Source organism: Rhinolophus ferrumequinum, chromosome 18, assembly GCF_004115265.2.
Source record: "Rhinolophus ferrumequinum isolate MPI-CBG mRhiFer1 chromosome 18, mRhiFer1_v1.p, whole genome shotgun sequence".
NCBI classification, from domain to species: Eukaryota; Metazoa; Chordata; class Mammalia; order Chiroptera; family Rhinolophidae; genus Rhinolophus; species Rhinolophus ferrumequinum.
This window is the reverse complement of record NC_046301.1, coordinates 573,815-590,577: the sequence shown is the minus strand read 5'-3', so window position 1 is coordinate 590,577 and position 16,763 is coordinate 573,815. Positions and strand designations below refer to the sequence as shown.

At 44.8% G+C, this 16,763-nt stretch overlaps 1 protein-coding gene across 50 annotated transcripts in view; it reads right to left on the bottom strand.

The window, feature by feature from the left end:
• The window catches only part of ANK2 (ankyrin 2), a 382,806-nt gene that overhangs the window by 99,910 nt on the left and 266,133 nt on the right, over nucleotides 1-16,763 (bottom strand). For 47 of the 50 annotated variants that reach the window (XM_033133572.1, XM_033133577.1, XM_033133570.1 and 44 more), the window contains 4 exons: nucleotides 13,035-13,220; nucleotides 12,582-12,605; nucleotides 10,042-10,140; nucleotides 5,816-5,914 (listed from right to left, as the gene is read on the bottom strand). In XM_033133572.1, coding sequence (XP_032989463.1) covers nucleotides 5,816-5,914; nucleotides 10,042-10,140; nucleotides 12,582-12,605; nucleotides 13,035-13,220 — 408 coding nt within the window. The remainder of the gene's footprint in view (nucleotides 1-5,815; nucleotides 5,915-10,041; nucleotides 10,141-12,581; nucleotides 12,606-13,034; nucleotides 13,221-16,763) is intronic. The other 3 variants (XM_033133565.1, XM_033133566.1, XM_033133581.1) reach the window with 1 other exon arrangement.

Here is a 16,763-nt window from a genome sequence, read left to right as displayed (position 1 = left end):
GTGTTCTCGCAGGTTCGGAAGGTTGCTGATCTTGAGCCCTGTTGCTTGGAGCCAACTCAGACGCTAAATTGTTTCACTGATTTCATTTTGGTTGTCCTAACACAACTTTTACCAAAAATTCTTCTTTACTTAATTTTATCCATCTATGTTCTCTCTTGAATTGCCACTGTTTTCACAAATTTTCTTAAATGCTCCCTGAAGCTCATAAAAAGAAAGGGTCATTTTTTTTTTACATTCTTCTAAAGGTTGCCACACACGTTTTTCATCTACAAACTACATAATGATTTCTCAAAGATAAAATGTATTATTAAAAATAGGATTAAAACAGCATCGAATAAAATTGTAGCATGACTGTATGTTATTTATAAAACATCCTGAACTGATACTTCTCAGGTAGTTTCTGCCTTTAGAGCACTCCTAAATACCCTCTGTCTTTGCATTTAATTTCTCTGTGGGGTGGCACGGCCCAAAAGCGGAGGAGGTGGGAAATATGAGACAAAATGGACAAGAAGTGAGAGAGTAAACAAAATCCTGAGCACATAAATTAAGTGGTGATTTCAGGCCTCAGGAACAAAAGATGAAGAGTGTCACAGGGAACGGGGGTGAGACCGTAGGAAGCAGTCAGGAGCATGAGGGCTGGTGGGCAGCCACGGGGACCCAGAGCTTGTCATTTACCCAGAGCTCCAAGGCCCACGTCTGTTGTCTCCTTCCAGGACTCTGGGTTATGCTTTCCTCCTAATACATTTATCATCTGCCTCTGCTGATCCACTGTCCTGGGGTTTGTGTGTCAGACCTTCCAGTTACCCCCAGACCCGTGCCCCACCCTGCCCACTCTGCATGCCCCACAAACACACGTCTCTGGATCTATCGGTGGGCTCCTTGCCCTCCGGCTCGGGCTAGCTGGCCTATGGGGAGGTCTTGCTGCTTAGGGTTTTGTAGGTCTGGCTGCGTCTCTGTACCAAAGTCACGCTCCTGCCAAAGCAGCCATCTGCGTCCATTCTCTCCCTGAAGTTCTGGTAACGTCTTCTACGTCTCACTTTTCAGGTTAGGGATGGGAGCCTGCCCTGCCATTGCCAATCCCAGGGACACTCTGTGTCCCTGTACCTTCCCTAGTCCACCCTCAGAATTGTAAACAGGCCCTTTATTGGCATCTGTTTTCAGCCAGAACCTGGACTGATAATGATGCTTGCATTGTTAAGTCTGGTTGGCTGGTATTAGGACTCTGAATAACCACAGACCTGGAAGCTTGAGGAGTTAGCATGAAAAGACTGCTCTTCCAGCAAAAACTCACTTTACTGTGGTAGCTGGGATGCCAAGTCATTTTAAAGTTTGCCAGACAGGAGTCTAAAAGAGAAAGCAGGCTAAGTAATGAAAGGATCATGCATTTGGACCTCGGTAAGTGGACCTGTGGTGGGGCCACAGCTGCTACATGCTTCACGTGACAGTTACATCCGCTTCATTTCTCACACATGTTCCTGTGGGGGCTTCGATGAGGCCCAGCGTGTGAGAATTGGTACCCAGCTAACGGAGGCGTTCTGTGCAGCAGTCCCTGTGTGGGCTCTGAGGTCTCAGAGCCCCGGGTGTGCGTCTCGGCTCAGTCCCCGGGTGACTCGCTGAGGCTCAGCTTCACGGCATGTAAAATGCGTGTGACTCTCCTTACCCTGTTTCACTTACAGCCCGTGTGAAAGATGGGGTCGGGGTGCTGACTTAAATCATTTTTAGGAAAGGTGTTTTGCACGGATTACTTGAAATATGCATAGTGTGACCATGTGGAAACCTCCAGAATACTCTCAGAACAACAGGAAAATAGGGAGAACACGTAATAACCCCACAAGCACGTCAAGGAACAAGAAAGATTAAATCGGTTCTAAATCCTACATTTTACTGATGCAGTTGATCTGCCTTAAAAAGGATTGTGAATTATATGCTCAACCTGAGTGGATATGGGGTATTTTCTACAAAGTACATCATCCCGTTATTGCAAAAAAATCCTCATCAAAGTTCAGTAGTCAAAGATTTTTTTAACTTAAATTCTTAAGACTGTTGAAAGTTGCGGTTTTTCCCTCCAAAAAGTGTTCCATTTACGTCTTCACTGGAATCAGTTCAAATCACACCATGAGGTTGGAAGTTCTTAAAAGGGAAGCTCAGTCCCCACTGAGCCAGCTGGTAACCCGCAGTGCCAGTGTCTGACACCATCTCTCCCTCCCCTCGCTAAGACTGTCCTTCCAGCAACAGCCCCTGAATGCTGCACGACACAGACCGTGCCAGTGACGAGGCCGTGTGTCCTCAGCCCATGCACACGGCTGCTCGGGACTTGCTTTTCCCCTCAGCAGTCTCATTTCTCAAATGGCAAAAGAAAACAACATGTTTCATGAGTTGATGGGAAGATGAAGTCACACGGCATCTGTGGGGTACGTCGCAGGGTGCCCGGGACGTCATACGCACACGACAACTGGTGGCCACTACTGCTGTCACTTTTTGTTACGTCCAATAACAAGGCCCAACTGTGACATTTTTTCTAATGTGCTGATTTTTGTTCATCATTCTTTATTGTTTTTGTATACTTTTGTTGTTTGCATTAATATGTATTTCAATATTTTCACCATAAACCTTACATGGAGTATCTCCACGTTTAAATAATAAATAAGTTTAAAAATAAAAAAGAATAATGCCCTTAGTAAAACTGAATCACTAATGTCATTTTTAACTAGCTATAAAGTTTCTGTTTTAACATTAAGATGAGGTTTTCCAGAAACCAAAAACCAGGGCGCAGCTGAAAACGTCTTTGAGTTTACACGGGATCGCCGTCCACGACAAGACTGTCAGGATGCAAATGTCTCGGAAACTGACAAAGTGCTGAGAAAGCGGGGGAGAAGCTCTGGATAAGTTTAATTAATAAAAATTAATTACCCCAAAGCCTCTGTGTGTCTTGCTCTTCGCCAGATAATGAAAACCTTACAAATGAGAATAACAACGGACAATTCTTGACAGAATATACTAAATTCAGAATGATTATGACTAATTTGATTGCGAGGGGATATTGAGACCTGATTTAAAAAAATGAAAGGATAATATTTATATTATTCTTAATTCCATATACAGAAGCTCTATTGTACTACCTAAAAAGATAGTCAAAAACAAATAGAACATTTTTGTATTTTAAAATATAAGCATACTCCTTTTTAAGAATCCAGCATTCCAATTCCAGCCACGGCTCTTCATTTCAGTTTTTGTCTCTGCCTGGATTTCGCCGTGGCAAGGACATAGGTCCTTCAGTCATAGCCAGAACTGAGAGAACCTAGCTGCTTTTAACATCCTACCCCTTAGAGATGAGGAAGCATTTCAACTCGTGGGGAAAGCTCCGTGCCAGCGTCTACACTGCACCCAACACTGGGTGTCTGGAGCCAGCTCACACACACTTGTGCCGCCAGTGTTTTGCGCCTGCCTCTTCCCCATCCTGTACTCAGTGACACCACACCCCAGCTCTAAGTGGCCTGAAGGAAGGATGGAAGTGGTCACTGCAGGAGACCGGCAAAGGCTACAGACCAGAGCTTTTCTGAGGGCGGAGCTGATGACTAGCCGCGTTTATCAGTGCACGGCTCGGCCAGGCCCTGGGTGCTGTGCGCTAGCGCATCTGCATCCGGGACCCAGACTGCCTTGTCAGACTGGGTGTGTCTTAGGGCTCAGGCTCCAGCAGCAACTCAGTATCTATTTGTTCAGGAGTGGATGAAACGAATGTGCACACAATGTGCACAGTTAGAAATCTATCCTCACTGCACACGTGCTTGAATGAAATTCTCCAGGCAGCAACTAAGTATCTATTTGTTCAGGAGTGGATGAAACGAATGTGCACACAATGTGCACAGTGAGAAATCTATCCTCACTGCACACGTGCTTGAATGAAATTCCTGTACCTGCTGTATCTGAACGCTACACGGGATGAAACGCAGCCCAAACATTTCCTTCACAGAAGAACCAAGCTTCCTTTAGATTGCTACCTTGTTCCAGGACAATTGGTTGATGACAGAACTGGCATAAGAATCCATTTCTTAGCACTGTGTTTATGAAAATGCACTGCCTTCGTTTAGAGTTAGACTTTTAAATTACATTTGTAAATACATGTAGGCATGCAAATTAGAGTACCTTTTAAAGGACTAAACAAATATCAAGAAAAAGTCAATGGCCTCAGTAATGAAGGATCCTCCAGAGAAGCGTTCATGAGACCAATGCGAATCCCACGACATGAGCGAGATACAATGCTTTTGCTCCCACAAGTGCTGTCTTTGCACTGCCGCTCTCAAAGCTGAGAGCTCTCACTAGAAACAGAAGGGGGTGTAGGGAGACATCGCACTACATGTGCTTGAAGGAGTTAAACAGAAAGAACATGCCCGAGAAGCCTGCAGCACAGCGGTTCCCAGCTCTGACCCGCAGGGCAGGGTGGGCATGTGCCTGGCAGAAGCGAGGAAGCACGCGGACTCAGGTGCAAAGACACCGGCCACCACGGCCACGCCCTGGACAGACCAGTGAACCACGAAGGAGCTCCCACAGGCTCCCATGACATCAGTGCTCTGGACCGAATGTCTTAGAGAAAGCACTTTAAGAAAGCCACATTTCCTGAGGTCATTAAAACCCAGAACGCAGCGCCGGGAGCTGCTGTGTTGCCAGAACCGCAGAGGTGATAAGGCTTATTAAGCCAAACACTTGCCAGCCTCTGGATTTGCAAGGGATTTCCCAGATTTCCGCCTTACTCCTGGGAACACAAGTCCCAGAATTAAACAAAGTGACAACACATCACAAGGGAGTCTGTTCCATCACACAGACTTCTTACACCACATATTTCAGAATTTTCATATTATAGGAATGTTTAAAGTTTTATTGAAGTCTAGGATTAACCAAATCCACTCCAGAGAACTGATGTTGAATTACCAGTTTAATGTTTATGCAAGTAACTGATTATAATTTCGGTATCATAATGAAAAACTACGAGGAGCTCAGGAATTTGCCCATCTCACTTTAAAAAAGACAAATCATAATATCTAAGAGTTAATTCTCACAAAACCCTGTGAGTTAGGCACTATTATTGGCCTAAGGTCACAGAAGGTAAGTAAACTGCCAATATCACCCAGCTAGTAAGTGGGACACGTAGACTCTGAAATCAGGTGGTCTGCCTCGGTCTGTACATTCAACATCTGCATTCTACTGCCTCTTATTGTATATTTGTTGGCAGTGCACAAAAAGTCTGAACTGGATTCTAATTCACAAGTTTGGAATGAATAAAGAAAGGGCCCTGCCTCTTATGAAGCTGGCCTGAGGAAATGCACAGCGTGATAAGCACACGCCGTTCTTCCACAAGTATAACCTCTGACCTCCTGCTTTGGTCAGCGTAGCATAACCACTTAAGAGAAATGATCTAGGAAATGAAAAGTTAGAAGCAAAAGGTTTTCAACATGTATTAAAATATTTTATGAAAAATCCACCCTCTCGTGGCTTAATGTACACTATGAGTTTGGGTTTCTGCTACCTACGACCAACCAAACCAGAGATGCAGGAGTCCCATCCTTGATCTTTGTTCCCAGAAAATCAATAAGCAGGACCTGAAAAATCGTCTCACTGAGGACTGTGCTGTTTCTCCGGGTACTTAGGAGAAAATATTAATTCCACTTTGCAATGTGAAGCTTTTTGATACTGTCTGAGGTTTAAATCAGATCCAAGACGACAACCCCCCTGAAAACACACTGCATGTGTTTGGGGACTGGCAGTTCAGGGTGCCTGCTAAATAAAGGAATACAAAGCGTCACCATTGGAGGACACTCACCCTGGTTTTGGCATCGATCTGGCCACCACGGTCCAGGAGGAGCTTCACCATGTTTGTGTTCCCCCTTTTGGAGGCCACGTGCAGAGGGGTGATCCCATTCTGCAGAGGACAGAGAACAGGGCACACTGAGTGTGACAGGGCTCGGGACACCGGGCCCACATGGCAGCCTAATCCGAGTTTCTACATTTCAGGGTCTCCAATTTTTAAGACACACAAAAAAGCACACAAACCACAAAGCACTTTAGTCTGAGAATAAAAAATGGACTAAAACTGCATAAGTAAGCCAATAACTACAACGTAGGTATGGAATGGGCACGACACATTGCAGTCAAAACACAAAGGCAGCCCCTTCGTGGAATAAACCCAATTCCAGATTCGACCAAGAACAGAATCATGGTCCAAAGTCCATCATTTTTCTATAATACCCACACATGTAAAGATTTGGGGTCTTAGTTTCCCATGCTTAAAAATAAAATACAAATACTCATATACATACCAATACCCAGTAGAAAAATGATTCTTAAAAATACCTTTTCAGAATAGTTCAGTATGAAAAACAGCTTGAAAATAACTCAACATAGCTTAAGTGCAGAAGACTTCAAAGGATAAAAACATCATATATATATATATATATATATATGAATTATATTTATTTTATTGGCTATCATCTGTCATCATTATGGCAAGGATATACACATGACTTGTTTATGTCTTAATTTTGCAAATAATCATATATTGCATTTGCTGATTCGTATTAAGCATGTGTGTGTTACATGCCATTGAGTCAGCCCCTACGTCAGGTGGCCCCACAAGTGAGTGACGTCCCATGTCCTGTCCTCACAGCCCTGCTCAGCTCCTGGGGACTCTGTCTGTGGCCCTTTTAATGGAGTCCGTCCATCTCATGTCTGGTCTTCCTCTTTCCCGCTGCTTCCTTGTATTTCCCCAGCTGTACTGTCCTTTCCAGGGAGCCCTGTCTTGTCACCATGTGCCCGAGAGAGGACAGCTTCAGAGCTATCATTTTGCCTCCAGCAGTGTTTCAGGCTTAGTTTGCTCCAGGACCCATGGGTTGGTCTTCCTGGGGGTCCAGGGTCTCCATAGAGCTCCGCCTCCAACACCTTATTTCAGATGAATCAGTTTTTGCCAATCAGCCTTCTTCACTGGCCAGATTCGGCATCCGTACCCAGGAATTGGGAACAGGAGGGCGTAGGTGATCTCAGCCTCATCTCGTGATACCTGTGTGCTCTTCGTGGCTTTTCCTGCTTCTTCCATCGCTGCCCTGTGAGTCTCTGCCTTCTCAGGATTTCCTGGCTGCATCTCCATCTGATGCGACGACAGAACCAAGGTCAGCAGTCGTTATAGCTGCAGTGTCTCTGCTGTCTGTGTTACAGTCGTGTGTTTCTTCTGGAGTCACGACTTCTGTCTCCTTGAGGTTCAAATGCAGCCCTACTTTATCCCTTTCTTCTTTCACTTTCAGCAGAAGTTGTTTCAAATTACTGCTACCTTCTGCTAATCACATGGTGTCATCTGCATATCTAACTCTAACCCTAACCCTAACCCCAACCCCAAACCCAACCCCAAACCCTAACCCCAGGCCCAACTCCTAACCCCAACCCCAAACCCTAACCCCAACTTCTAACCCCAATCCTAACCCTATCACTATTCCTTCCAATTTTCACTCCTCCTTGCTCTGAATCTAGCCCTGTTCTTCATATTCTAAGTGCTGGGTACACACAATTCTGGGACATAAAACGTGCCCGGGTCTGACACCTCTGTCTGTAGGACACTATGCTGTCTGCCCACATCTGTCCTGACAGTAGCTTCTTGTCCACAGCACAGGTTACATGTCAGGATGATCCAGTGCTGGGGCACGCCTGTTTCTTTCCGAGCAGCCCATGGCTGTTCCTGGTCCACACAGTCAAATGCTTCACTGTGTCCCTAAGACACACACCGACCCCTGTCTGACGCTCGCTGGAGTACTGCAGTGCCCACCCATTGTGGGCAGTTACACCCAGTGCCTCCTGCTTCTCGGAACCAGTGTGAACGTCGCATTTCTTCCCCATCGAAGGGAGACAGGAGACGCCCTCGCCGCACCACCTAGACCGTCACTTACCTGCGTGGGAAGCTGGAGCAATGCTCCTTGTCACTGCGCTCCCGGCCTGCACTTTCTGAATACTGTGGTGTGTGCCGAACGTTTCCAGTAATAGGTCAATGTCTCATTTCCATATTTGTTGGCATATTCTTGGGATTTTGACAGACTCAGTCCTGTGGCTTGAAATAATTCTGTCAGTATCCCTAGTAATTGATTCCTTCCCCAAACTTTCTTGGCAGCTTTCACTTCGTTTTCTAGAATGATGGGTTCTTCCTCCTAATAATCTTCTTCAAACACATCTGCCATCCTTTCGTCTCTTCTCTACCGATTTCTGTGTCGGTTTCCACCTTCCCTTCATTTCCTCCTGGTCAGATAATGAGCTTCCGTGCTGGCCCGTCAGCGTTCCTAGTCCAGGTTGGAATTTCCCTTTTTTACTTGAATCTTCTGGTAGAGATCCCTTGTTTTCCCTTTTCTGTTCTCTTCTATCTTCTTACACAGAGTATTATAACAGTTCTATTTATCTCTACGTGCTAGTCATTGAAAAACTGCATTCAGAACTCTAACCCTGCTATTGGCACCTATAACTTGTGTGTCTCTCCCATCCTCGACAATTTTAGTGTTTCTTCTGTCATCCATCTGGGTTTTTCTGTCCTTTACACTTCTAGCATTGCGTTTTTGCATTCTTCCCTAATGGTATTTCTAATTTTAGTCCACAGCTCTGGTTCTCGGTCAGTTAACCGTGCAAATCTGATTTTTCTTAACCCACCAGTAATGCTACTGTGTTACATTTGGCACCCCAACGTTTGTTGTGGTCTCCTTCAGCTTTACGCTCACATTTGGTGCCAACAGCACGTGATCAGCACGACAGTCTACTCCTGGCCTTGTCTGGCCAAAGAGAACACAGCCGCTCCATCTCCTGCTTCCAGTTACTTGGCGTATTTGATCTGTGTTGGTCATCTGGTGACGTGCATGTGCACAGTCATCTGCTTGGTTGTTTGAAGCATGTGTTTGTGATGGACAGATTGTTGGCTTTGCAGCAATGCCCAAACTGATCTGACATTTCTGACCCCTCGTCCAAATACTCTGACTACATTTGACCCTGTTTTATTACCTACTTTTGCGTTCCAGTCGCCTATAATTACCAGCAAGTCTTAGGTTGTTGGAGTGTGTCAATTTCTTCTTGGGCATTTCTGTAGAATCTTTCAATTCCATCTTCTTCAGCCTCGGCAGTTGGAGCATAGAGCTGAATGATGGTTATGGTAACCGGTTTTCCTGGAAGTCTGACTGACGGTGTTCGGTCAGCCCTGCAGTGTAGCCACAAACTGCAGAATTAAAGTCACTCCGTTTCCTCCGAGTTTGTCATGTCCAGAGTAGAGCACTTTGTAGTTGCCTGACTAGAACTGCCCCACCTCAGTCCACTTTAGTCGCTAACACCAAGCACTGCAGTGCTGAGATGTCCCATTCTGATTGCGATTTCCCGTTGACCCTGTTTGTGCTTGTTTCATTCCCTGTTCCGATTGTCCATGTCCCTGTAGCGTCATCCTCTCCTCCCGCCTTTGTGCCCATGAGTCACCTTACATCCTTCCTGAATATACTGAGCTTTATAATTATCACATCAGTGAACCTTTTCAATGAAAGCATACCATTAAACATATAACACATATAAAATACGTGTCTTTCTACATATTTTGGTAAGAATCTTTAAATAAGCAGATTCTTAATTCATTAAAAAAATTCCCTGTCAAATAGCGTGCCTTATAACCACTGTGAAGACTTGTATAAAAGTACATATATATTTTATACTTAATGTTTTAACAGTTTATTGACTGGAAGCTGCTCATTCATGATTCATGGCATGATCTTTAAACATAACTGCTCGCACGGATGTCAGAATTAACATTCTCCTTAACTCCTAAAAATGATTTGTGTGCATGTGAATTTAAACATTCTTATTTTTCCCTGATTGGCTTGTGATGACTTTTGCAATTTGCAAAACAGAAAAAAGGAAAAAGGAAAGTCTAATGCCTCTAGCACAGATCCGGGTTAGAAAAAAGAAATACAAGCTTCACCGGTATTCACTTTCACCTCAGTGAAGTGCCCGTTTACCGCCGTCTACAATGAAAGTGCTCACGCGTACCCTGGCCGTGAAGTCCACCGCGGCGCCCCGGTTCAGCAGCAGCGTCGCCACGTTGACGTTCCCGTAGTGAGCAGCGATGTGCAGAGGGGTGAAGCCGCTCTGGAAAGTAAAGGAAACGACGCCGTAAAGCATTCCACCTGCAGTGTTACAGTCACGGGTCAGCGAGGACCGCCACGTGCGTGGGACCTGTCTGCCTGACGCACGTGCGGTCCAGGAACTTAATGCTTTAATGAGACTTACATCTTAATGGTGTGAGCGGGTAAATAATTAAACGTATAAACAGGGAAATAATATCCTACGCTTCTTGGCAACGTTATTTCTAATTACCTTAATGATTTATCTATTTATCTGTTTATCAGTTTGTTATTTATAAAAAACCATGTTTCTTGAGTTGGTTTAGCTTTAGGGAAAAACAGAATATAATTAAACAACATAAGGTTTCAGCCACAGGAATAACATAATTATGAATAAAAAATGTTTTCTTCAGAGAAAGACACAAAATTAATGCTTTAAAAAAAATGACCTGTTTTCTGACCTTTTAAAAAAATTGACACTGTTTCTTTGGAACTATGAAAAGATTGCAAGAAATGCTTACAGAAGATGTACAATTCATGCCTCATCGTTTACACATCTGCTATCTCTGTTGTCTTTAACAACTGTGTTTAGTCAGACTATGTTGTTATAATGAAAAAAGTTAAAAAACAAAAATGAATATATTTAGCATCAAGATGAATATAAAATTAAGAAAAAAAATTCAGCTGAACCCAATTTTTAATGTTATTTAAATCAAATTTTATCAATAAAATAAGATAAATACAAAATAAAATAAGCAGGTTAAATCAGTTATATGGGCATTAGAGAACTGTGACTCTCAGAATGTTTAAAAATGCGGAGAAAATCTTAAATAGAAGAAAAGTATATTTCCTTTTTTTTTCTGATGAAAACTTAGTTCGAATTTTTTGCCATTTTCACAATAGGGTATTAGCTTTTATTATTAAAGTACACAAAAATGTATTAACCTTGCTCTATAATTTTCATAAATTCATTACTTAATAAAAAGTTACAGGAACAATAATGGCTGTTCCTAGAAAACTGGTAGCAGACCTGAAGTTGTGAGGTGATTCTGCACTGTTCTCTTTTGTTTGAAATGAACTCAGATGTGAGACTGGTTTTTAAGAAATATTATGTGAATCACAACCATTACTTTTCTATTTACCTGATATGTAGGCTTGGGTGACTTTGTCTTGACAACGGCCTAACTAAGAGCCCAGAGGCCTTAAGTGACAGAAATTGCTCTGCGCTATTGGCCAAATTGGCTGCAGACAGTTCCTGCCTGCAGAGAAGCAGGACACAGAAGACCAGTGACTGGTCTCTACCCCCCAAGCCGCAGTCAGGCACTTTGCATCTGGTGTCTACATGATGCCACATGCTCGTGTCAAAATAGAGAGAGGCCAGTTTTCCACCTGGCCGTTAACGTGTAAAACGGCAAATGTTTCTAAGTTGGGAACTGACTGACTGTAGGTCTTTCATTTTTATCTGGATAGTTCCTGTCACCCAGGCATATCCTGAAGTACATCTATTATTCAAGTTATAAAGTAATGATGGAAAACATAGTGATCGTGAATCTTTTTCAGATTATTCAAATATAATAACATTATCCTCATCATTTGCAAAAATGCACTTATTGTCCAACACAGTCCCCCTCCCCCGTGGCACCCTGGGAGGAAGCCTGGAGTGCTGAGGTGCTGGCTCAGCTCACCTTCTCCAGGACCATCTGTGTGTGTGGACGGGGGGCTTCCCTGTCACTCATTTGTCCTCAAAGAAATATTTCTAACTCAACATGAATCTACCCAAACTGCTGCTTTCAATACAATGTTTAGAGCCAATATTGTTTCCAAAAATGTATTTTAGACAATCACCAAAAGTCACCTAAAAAGACTAAATGTATTAAAATCAGTAACTAAGATATTAGTTCCTATGGTTCCCGTCTTGAGCAATTTCCCAAAGCAGATGGGCCTTCTTCTTAAACCTCGGACCTAAGCTCCATGCACAATGGAACCGGAGAAGTGATATGGATAATCCAAATATATCACATCTCAGTGGGTAAATTTGCTAATAAACAAGATGGTAGTTAGAGAAACACACTACTCTCAGTAAATACTAAGTGTTTAAAAGCCCTGCAGGTCCACATCCCAAAGACTGGATGAAATGTCAGTCAGTCAAAGTGACAATCAACCTACACAAATAGCCACTGGCCTGGGAATATAGGCTTGTTTTTATACTGTACTTTCAACAATGTTTGTGTTAGTACATCTCGATAGTAGCAACAGTCAATGAGAGAACACCGCACGTGCACGTGCACACACACACACACTCACACTCACACATTTACACACACACTCACACACTATACTGAGTTTCCAAATTAACTTTCTACTAACGGAAGTTCCAATCATTAGTATAAATTAGTGAGCATTTATTCTAATTGGGAAAATAACTGAAACAAAAACAAGGCATATGTTGGTAGCCACATACTGTACCTCAGTTGTCCTATTCACCATCATCTGAAGCAGTGTTGTGTGGGAAAAAGAGGGAAGATATTACACATTGCCAATCAAGGAAACAGCCACCCTGCTCACTGCAGCTGGATACTGTTCCCACGTGCCCGCGTGAGTTCCACCACGAAGACTCATTAACCTGCATAGTGCCAGCTCCTCTTTCTAATTCGGTTATTATTTTACTTTAAACAGAAGAAGCAGATTTCTAACAAGCTGGACCTCATCTTTGGCAGAAAAGTATCTTTAACGTTTTCGTTACTGTCCCCATTGGCAGTCCCCTTCCTTCTGAGACACGCCGAAAGCAATTTCTCTCTGTGGACGCCCACAGCCGCTGCGCGTCACTGCCCCGCCCACTGGGAGTCCCCCAACACGAGGCCCCGCCCATGGGGCGTCCCCCAGCGCAAGGCCCCGCCCACGGGGCATTGCGCGCTTCACCTTGGACTGCACGTCAGCGTTGTGGTCGCTCTGCAGCAGGAGGGCTGCGGATTTGGTGTCGTCCTTCCGGGCAGCGATATGCAGAGCAGGCAGCCTCACTTTCCCTTTCGTGTCGTTCTCCAGGAGGATGGCCACTGCCTGGTTGTGTCCTTGCTGCAGTGCCACGGCCAGAGGCGTGAAGCCATCCTGGAGAAGCACAAGAAGGAAAACCATCCATTGCAGACTTTGGCAGACTTGGGGTTCGACCTCAGGCAATGGCACATGAGATTTTTACAGTAACGAGTAAGACTGAAAAGCAAAGCAAAAGGAATCAACATTACTGGGAAGATGGAAGTGGGTTCTGATCAGTCGTTCGCCGCACACGCCATGAACTGGCTTCCTCACCGATGGAGGTGGGGTCACAGTCTCCTACTGTTACTGGACTGCTGTTATGTTCTCCGTTTAGGTCTGGTGGTGCTTGTTTATACCTTTAGGTGCTGCTACGCTGGGTCCATAAATATTCCAAACTGTGTTTCTTCTTGTTGAATGAACCCCTTTAACATTATGTAATGCCCATAACAGTCTGTGTTCTAAAGTCTATTTCGTCTGATATAAGTACAGCTATCCCAGCTTTCCTTTGGTTTCCATTTGCATGAAACATCTTTTTCCACCATAACTGTAGACTTTTATGGGAAGGTCATTTTCCCCAAATGTATCATATTATCTATGTAGTACTACAGTAAAAACTGGATTTTTTAATAAGAATAGATTTTTAAATAAGCACATTCATTAACAGAGTGGAAGAGTAAAGCATGTAGTCTTGTAAGACAAAAAACAGTAACCTAAATTTAGAACTTTCTTTGGCACAAATTAAACACTCTATGAAGGAGGAAGCAAAAGGCTGGTTATTACATACAGTGGTACCTCGGTTTTCCAACGTCTCCATTGACAAACATTTCAGTTTATGAATGCCACAAATTTGATGGATCTTGGTATGATTAGATAGTAAAATTCATGCTAAATTTGCAGTTTTAGGGGTTGATTTTAAAGGTCTGGAATGTATTAACCCATTCTACGTTACTTTCTATGGGATGAGGAAACTGCGCTTCGGTTTTCGAACGTTTCAGAACTCGAACGGTCTTCCAGAACGGATTATGTTTGAAAACCGAGGTACCACTGTACAGTCATGCACCCCTTAACTACTAGCACACATCTCAAATATGTTTCTGAGACGGGTGTCATTAGGAAGTTTCGTCGTCATGCGAGCAGCACAGAGAGCACGCACACACACCTGGATAGCACCGCCCACTGCACACCCACAGGTTCAGCCCACTGCACACAGGGAGGAACAACAATGATCCCCTCACCCTCTGGCTTCTTCTGAGACCCTTGTGATCAGACAATGTGTTTCCCTGAAAATAAGACCTGGCCAGACAATCAGCTCTAATGCATCTTTTGGAGCAAAAATTAATATAAGACCTGATATTATTTTACTATAAGACCGGGTATAATATAATATAATATAATACCGGGTCTCATATTAATTTTTGCTCCAAAAGATGCAGTAGAGCTGATTGTCCGGCTAGGTCTTATTTTCGGAGAAACAGGGCATTAGCAGGAGAAAAACAAGCCATTTAGTAACACATATACCTCTGTACCCATGTCTCCCCAGGAACACTGAGTAACTTGCCAAAGGGGCTGCAGCCACCCCCACACCCCTAAGACAGAACATGCTGGGGGTGGGGAGTCACGTGGGGGGTGAACAGATGAGCAGGGGAATCCAGGTGGTAGTTATGCAGGTGAGTCCTGGCCTCTCACTAATAAGCGTTTCTAGAGATGAGGTTACCTGGTTCCCAGTACAGCCAGGGGGACGTTGCAGGTGGAGAGTTCCCTCCCAGTGTGATGTCTTTTATGGAGGGGAGCTTCTTGGTTTTCAGAGCCTGTCTGCTGCTTCGCAAAATTAACAAGCCTCACATCCTCCTCGTGCCAGAGAGACATGTTTGGGATGAGAGACCCTGCCCCCTGCAGCGCTGGCTCCCTCCACGCCTCCTAAAACCGGACCGAGCACTGCCCACACCTGGAGCACGGTGGGCCAGAAAGGGAGTCACACGTGGACGTCAGTGTGTGCACTGCGACAACCCGAGGTAACCTCACCACAGACCCCTGGGCATGACCATCACACTGCGCACGTCCTGCCCTCCGCGACACCGCGACTGCTTGTGTTAGGAGCGTGAACTCTCTGTTTCTTAGAGGTAGGCATCTTCTGAAAGCACAGACTGAATTTCAGCCTTCAATTTGGGCAACATTCAGGGAGAAGAAAGAGAGGGGAATTTTCTGAGTCTCAGTGTAAAGAGGCCCCCGCCGCTGCAAGGCACAGAAACGGGTATTTGGGGACAGACAGAAATGCAACAGGGCCACGCGGAAGGGCCATGAGGAGGCGGGTGTCCCCCAAGCACACACGGGAGATGTTAAGTGTGAAGTGAGGAGAAGAACTCTGAGGCATAAGGGTTTCTCTAGGTAAAGGACTCTGATTTCCAGGAAATACAGGAAAACAAACATGTTGCCTTATTTTGGTACATTTCCCAGAGCCCGTGAAGCACTGCCATCGTCTCCCATCTCCCTTGAGCTTGCCTGAAGATGTCTGCATACCAAGCAGGCACAGAATTAGTGCCTCAGAAAAAATGGCCCAATCAGGAAAACCATGCTGTGCTCATGTGGTCAGAGGGGAAATCTGTGGGCTGGACAGAGGACGTGAAATCACTTCACACTGCGCAGTGGCATTGTCCAGTCCCACGCAGGAAACACAGTCCCACTAACAGCAATTTCTTGGGGGTTTTTTAACTAATAAGAATTATCTGTCAGAAAGTTGCTGCAACTAACTCCCTAAAGTATTCTCTCAAAGGGAATGGACGTGGATTTACCCAATTGTAATGACATGTCCCCCCATACAGGATAGAGGAAGTTCCTGTTTATCTCACCTAAAGACTTAATTTTCTAGGAAGGAAGCCAGATTAGACACTGAAAATCATCTCGGTAGTTTCTGGGTGACCTTGAACACCAGGCCAGGAGTTTCAAAGTTTTCTCAGCAGAGCCACAGATCATGAACCAAGAGAGACGAAGCCTGCATGGGCTGGCTGGAGGGGCGAGGGAGGCCTGTCCCGTGTGGACTGTCTCCGGTACCCACCCCTGTCACTCATCCCAACCTTCAGTGGCCCCTGCAGCATGTCTCCAAGCTCACAAGCTTCTGGAACATTCCTTAAAAACCTGCTCCTCCCCCTGCCAGGGCCGAACTCAGGAGGAAAACACTCAGCGTCCTGCCGTGGAGGGCACAGCGGGGAAGGGGAGTGACGTGGATGGTGGCCCACTACAACCTCATGACCTGAGCGTCTGACGTGGGAGTGACTGCATGGTATGCACCATGGTGGCCGTGACCAGTCACACACTACATGTCACCATTTGGGCTTCAGGAAATGTGACCAGCTCTTTTGGTGACATATTCCCCATAAAGCTGTGCTAACACAAACACCTACGAGTCCTTTCTGGTCATGAAAAACATTCTGGAAGGAACTGCTTGGGATCCTAATGAAGATAAAATACTGGTGGGAAGACATGGGCAGGATTCACTGTAATCTGCTTCTAGAAAGTATAAAGTTCCCCACCCCAGAGAATGGCAAACTGACGGGAGTGTGATTCCATGTGAGAATGCAGTGACGTGAACCCCAAGTCAGGGCGGAAGCTAATGAACGGTGT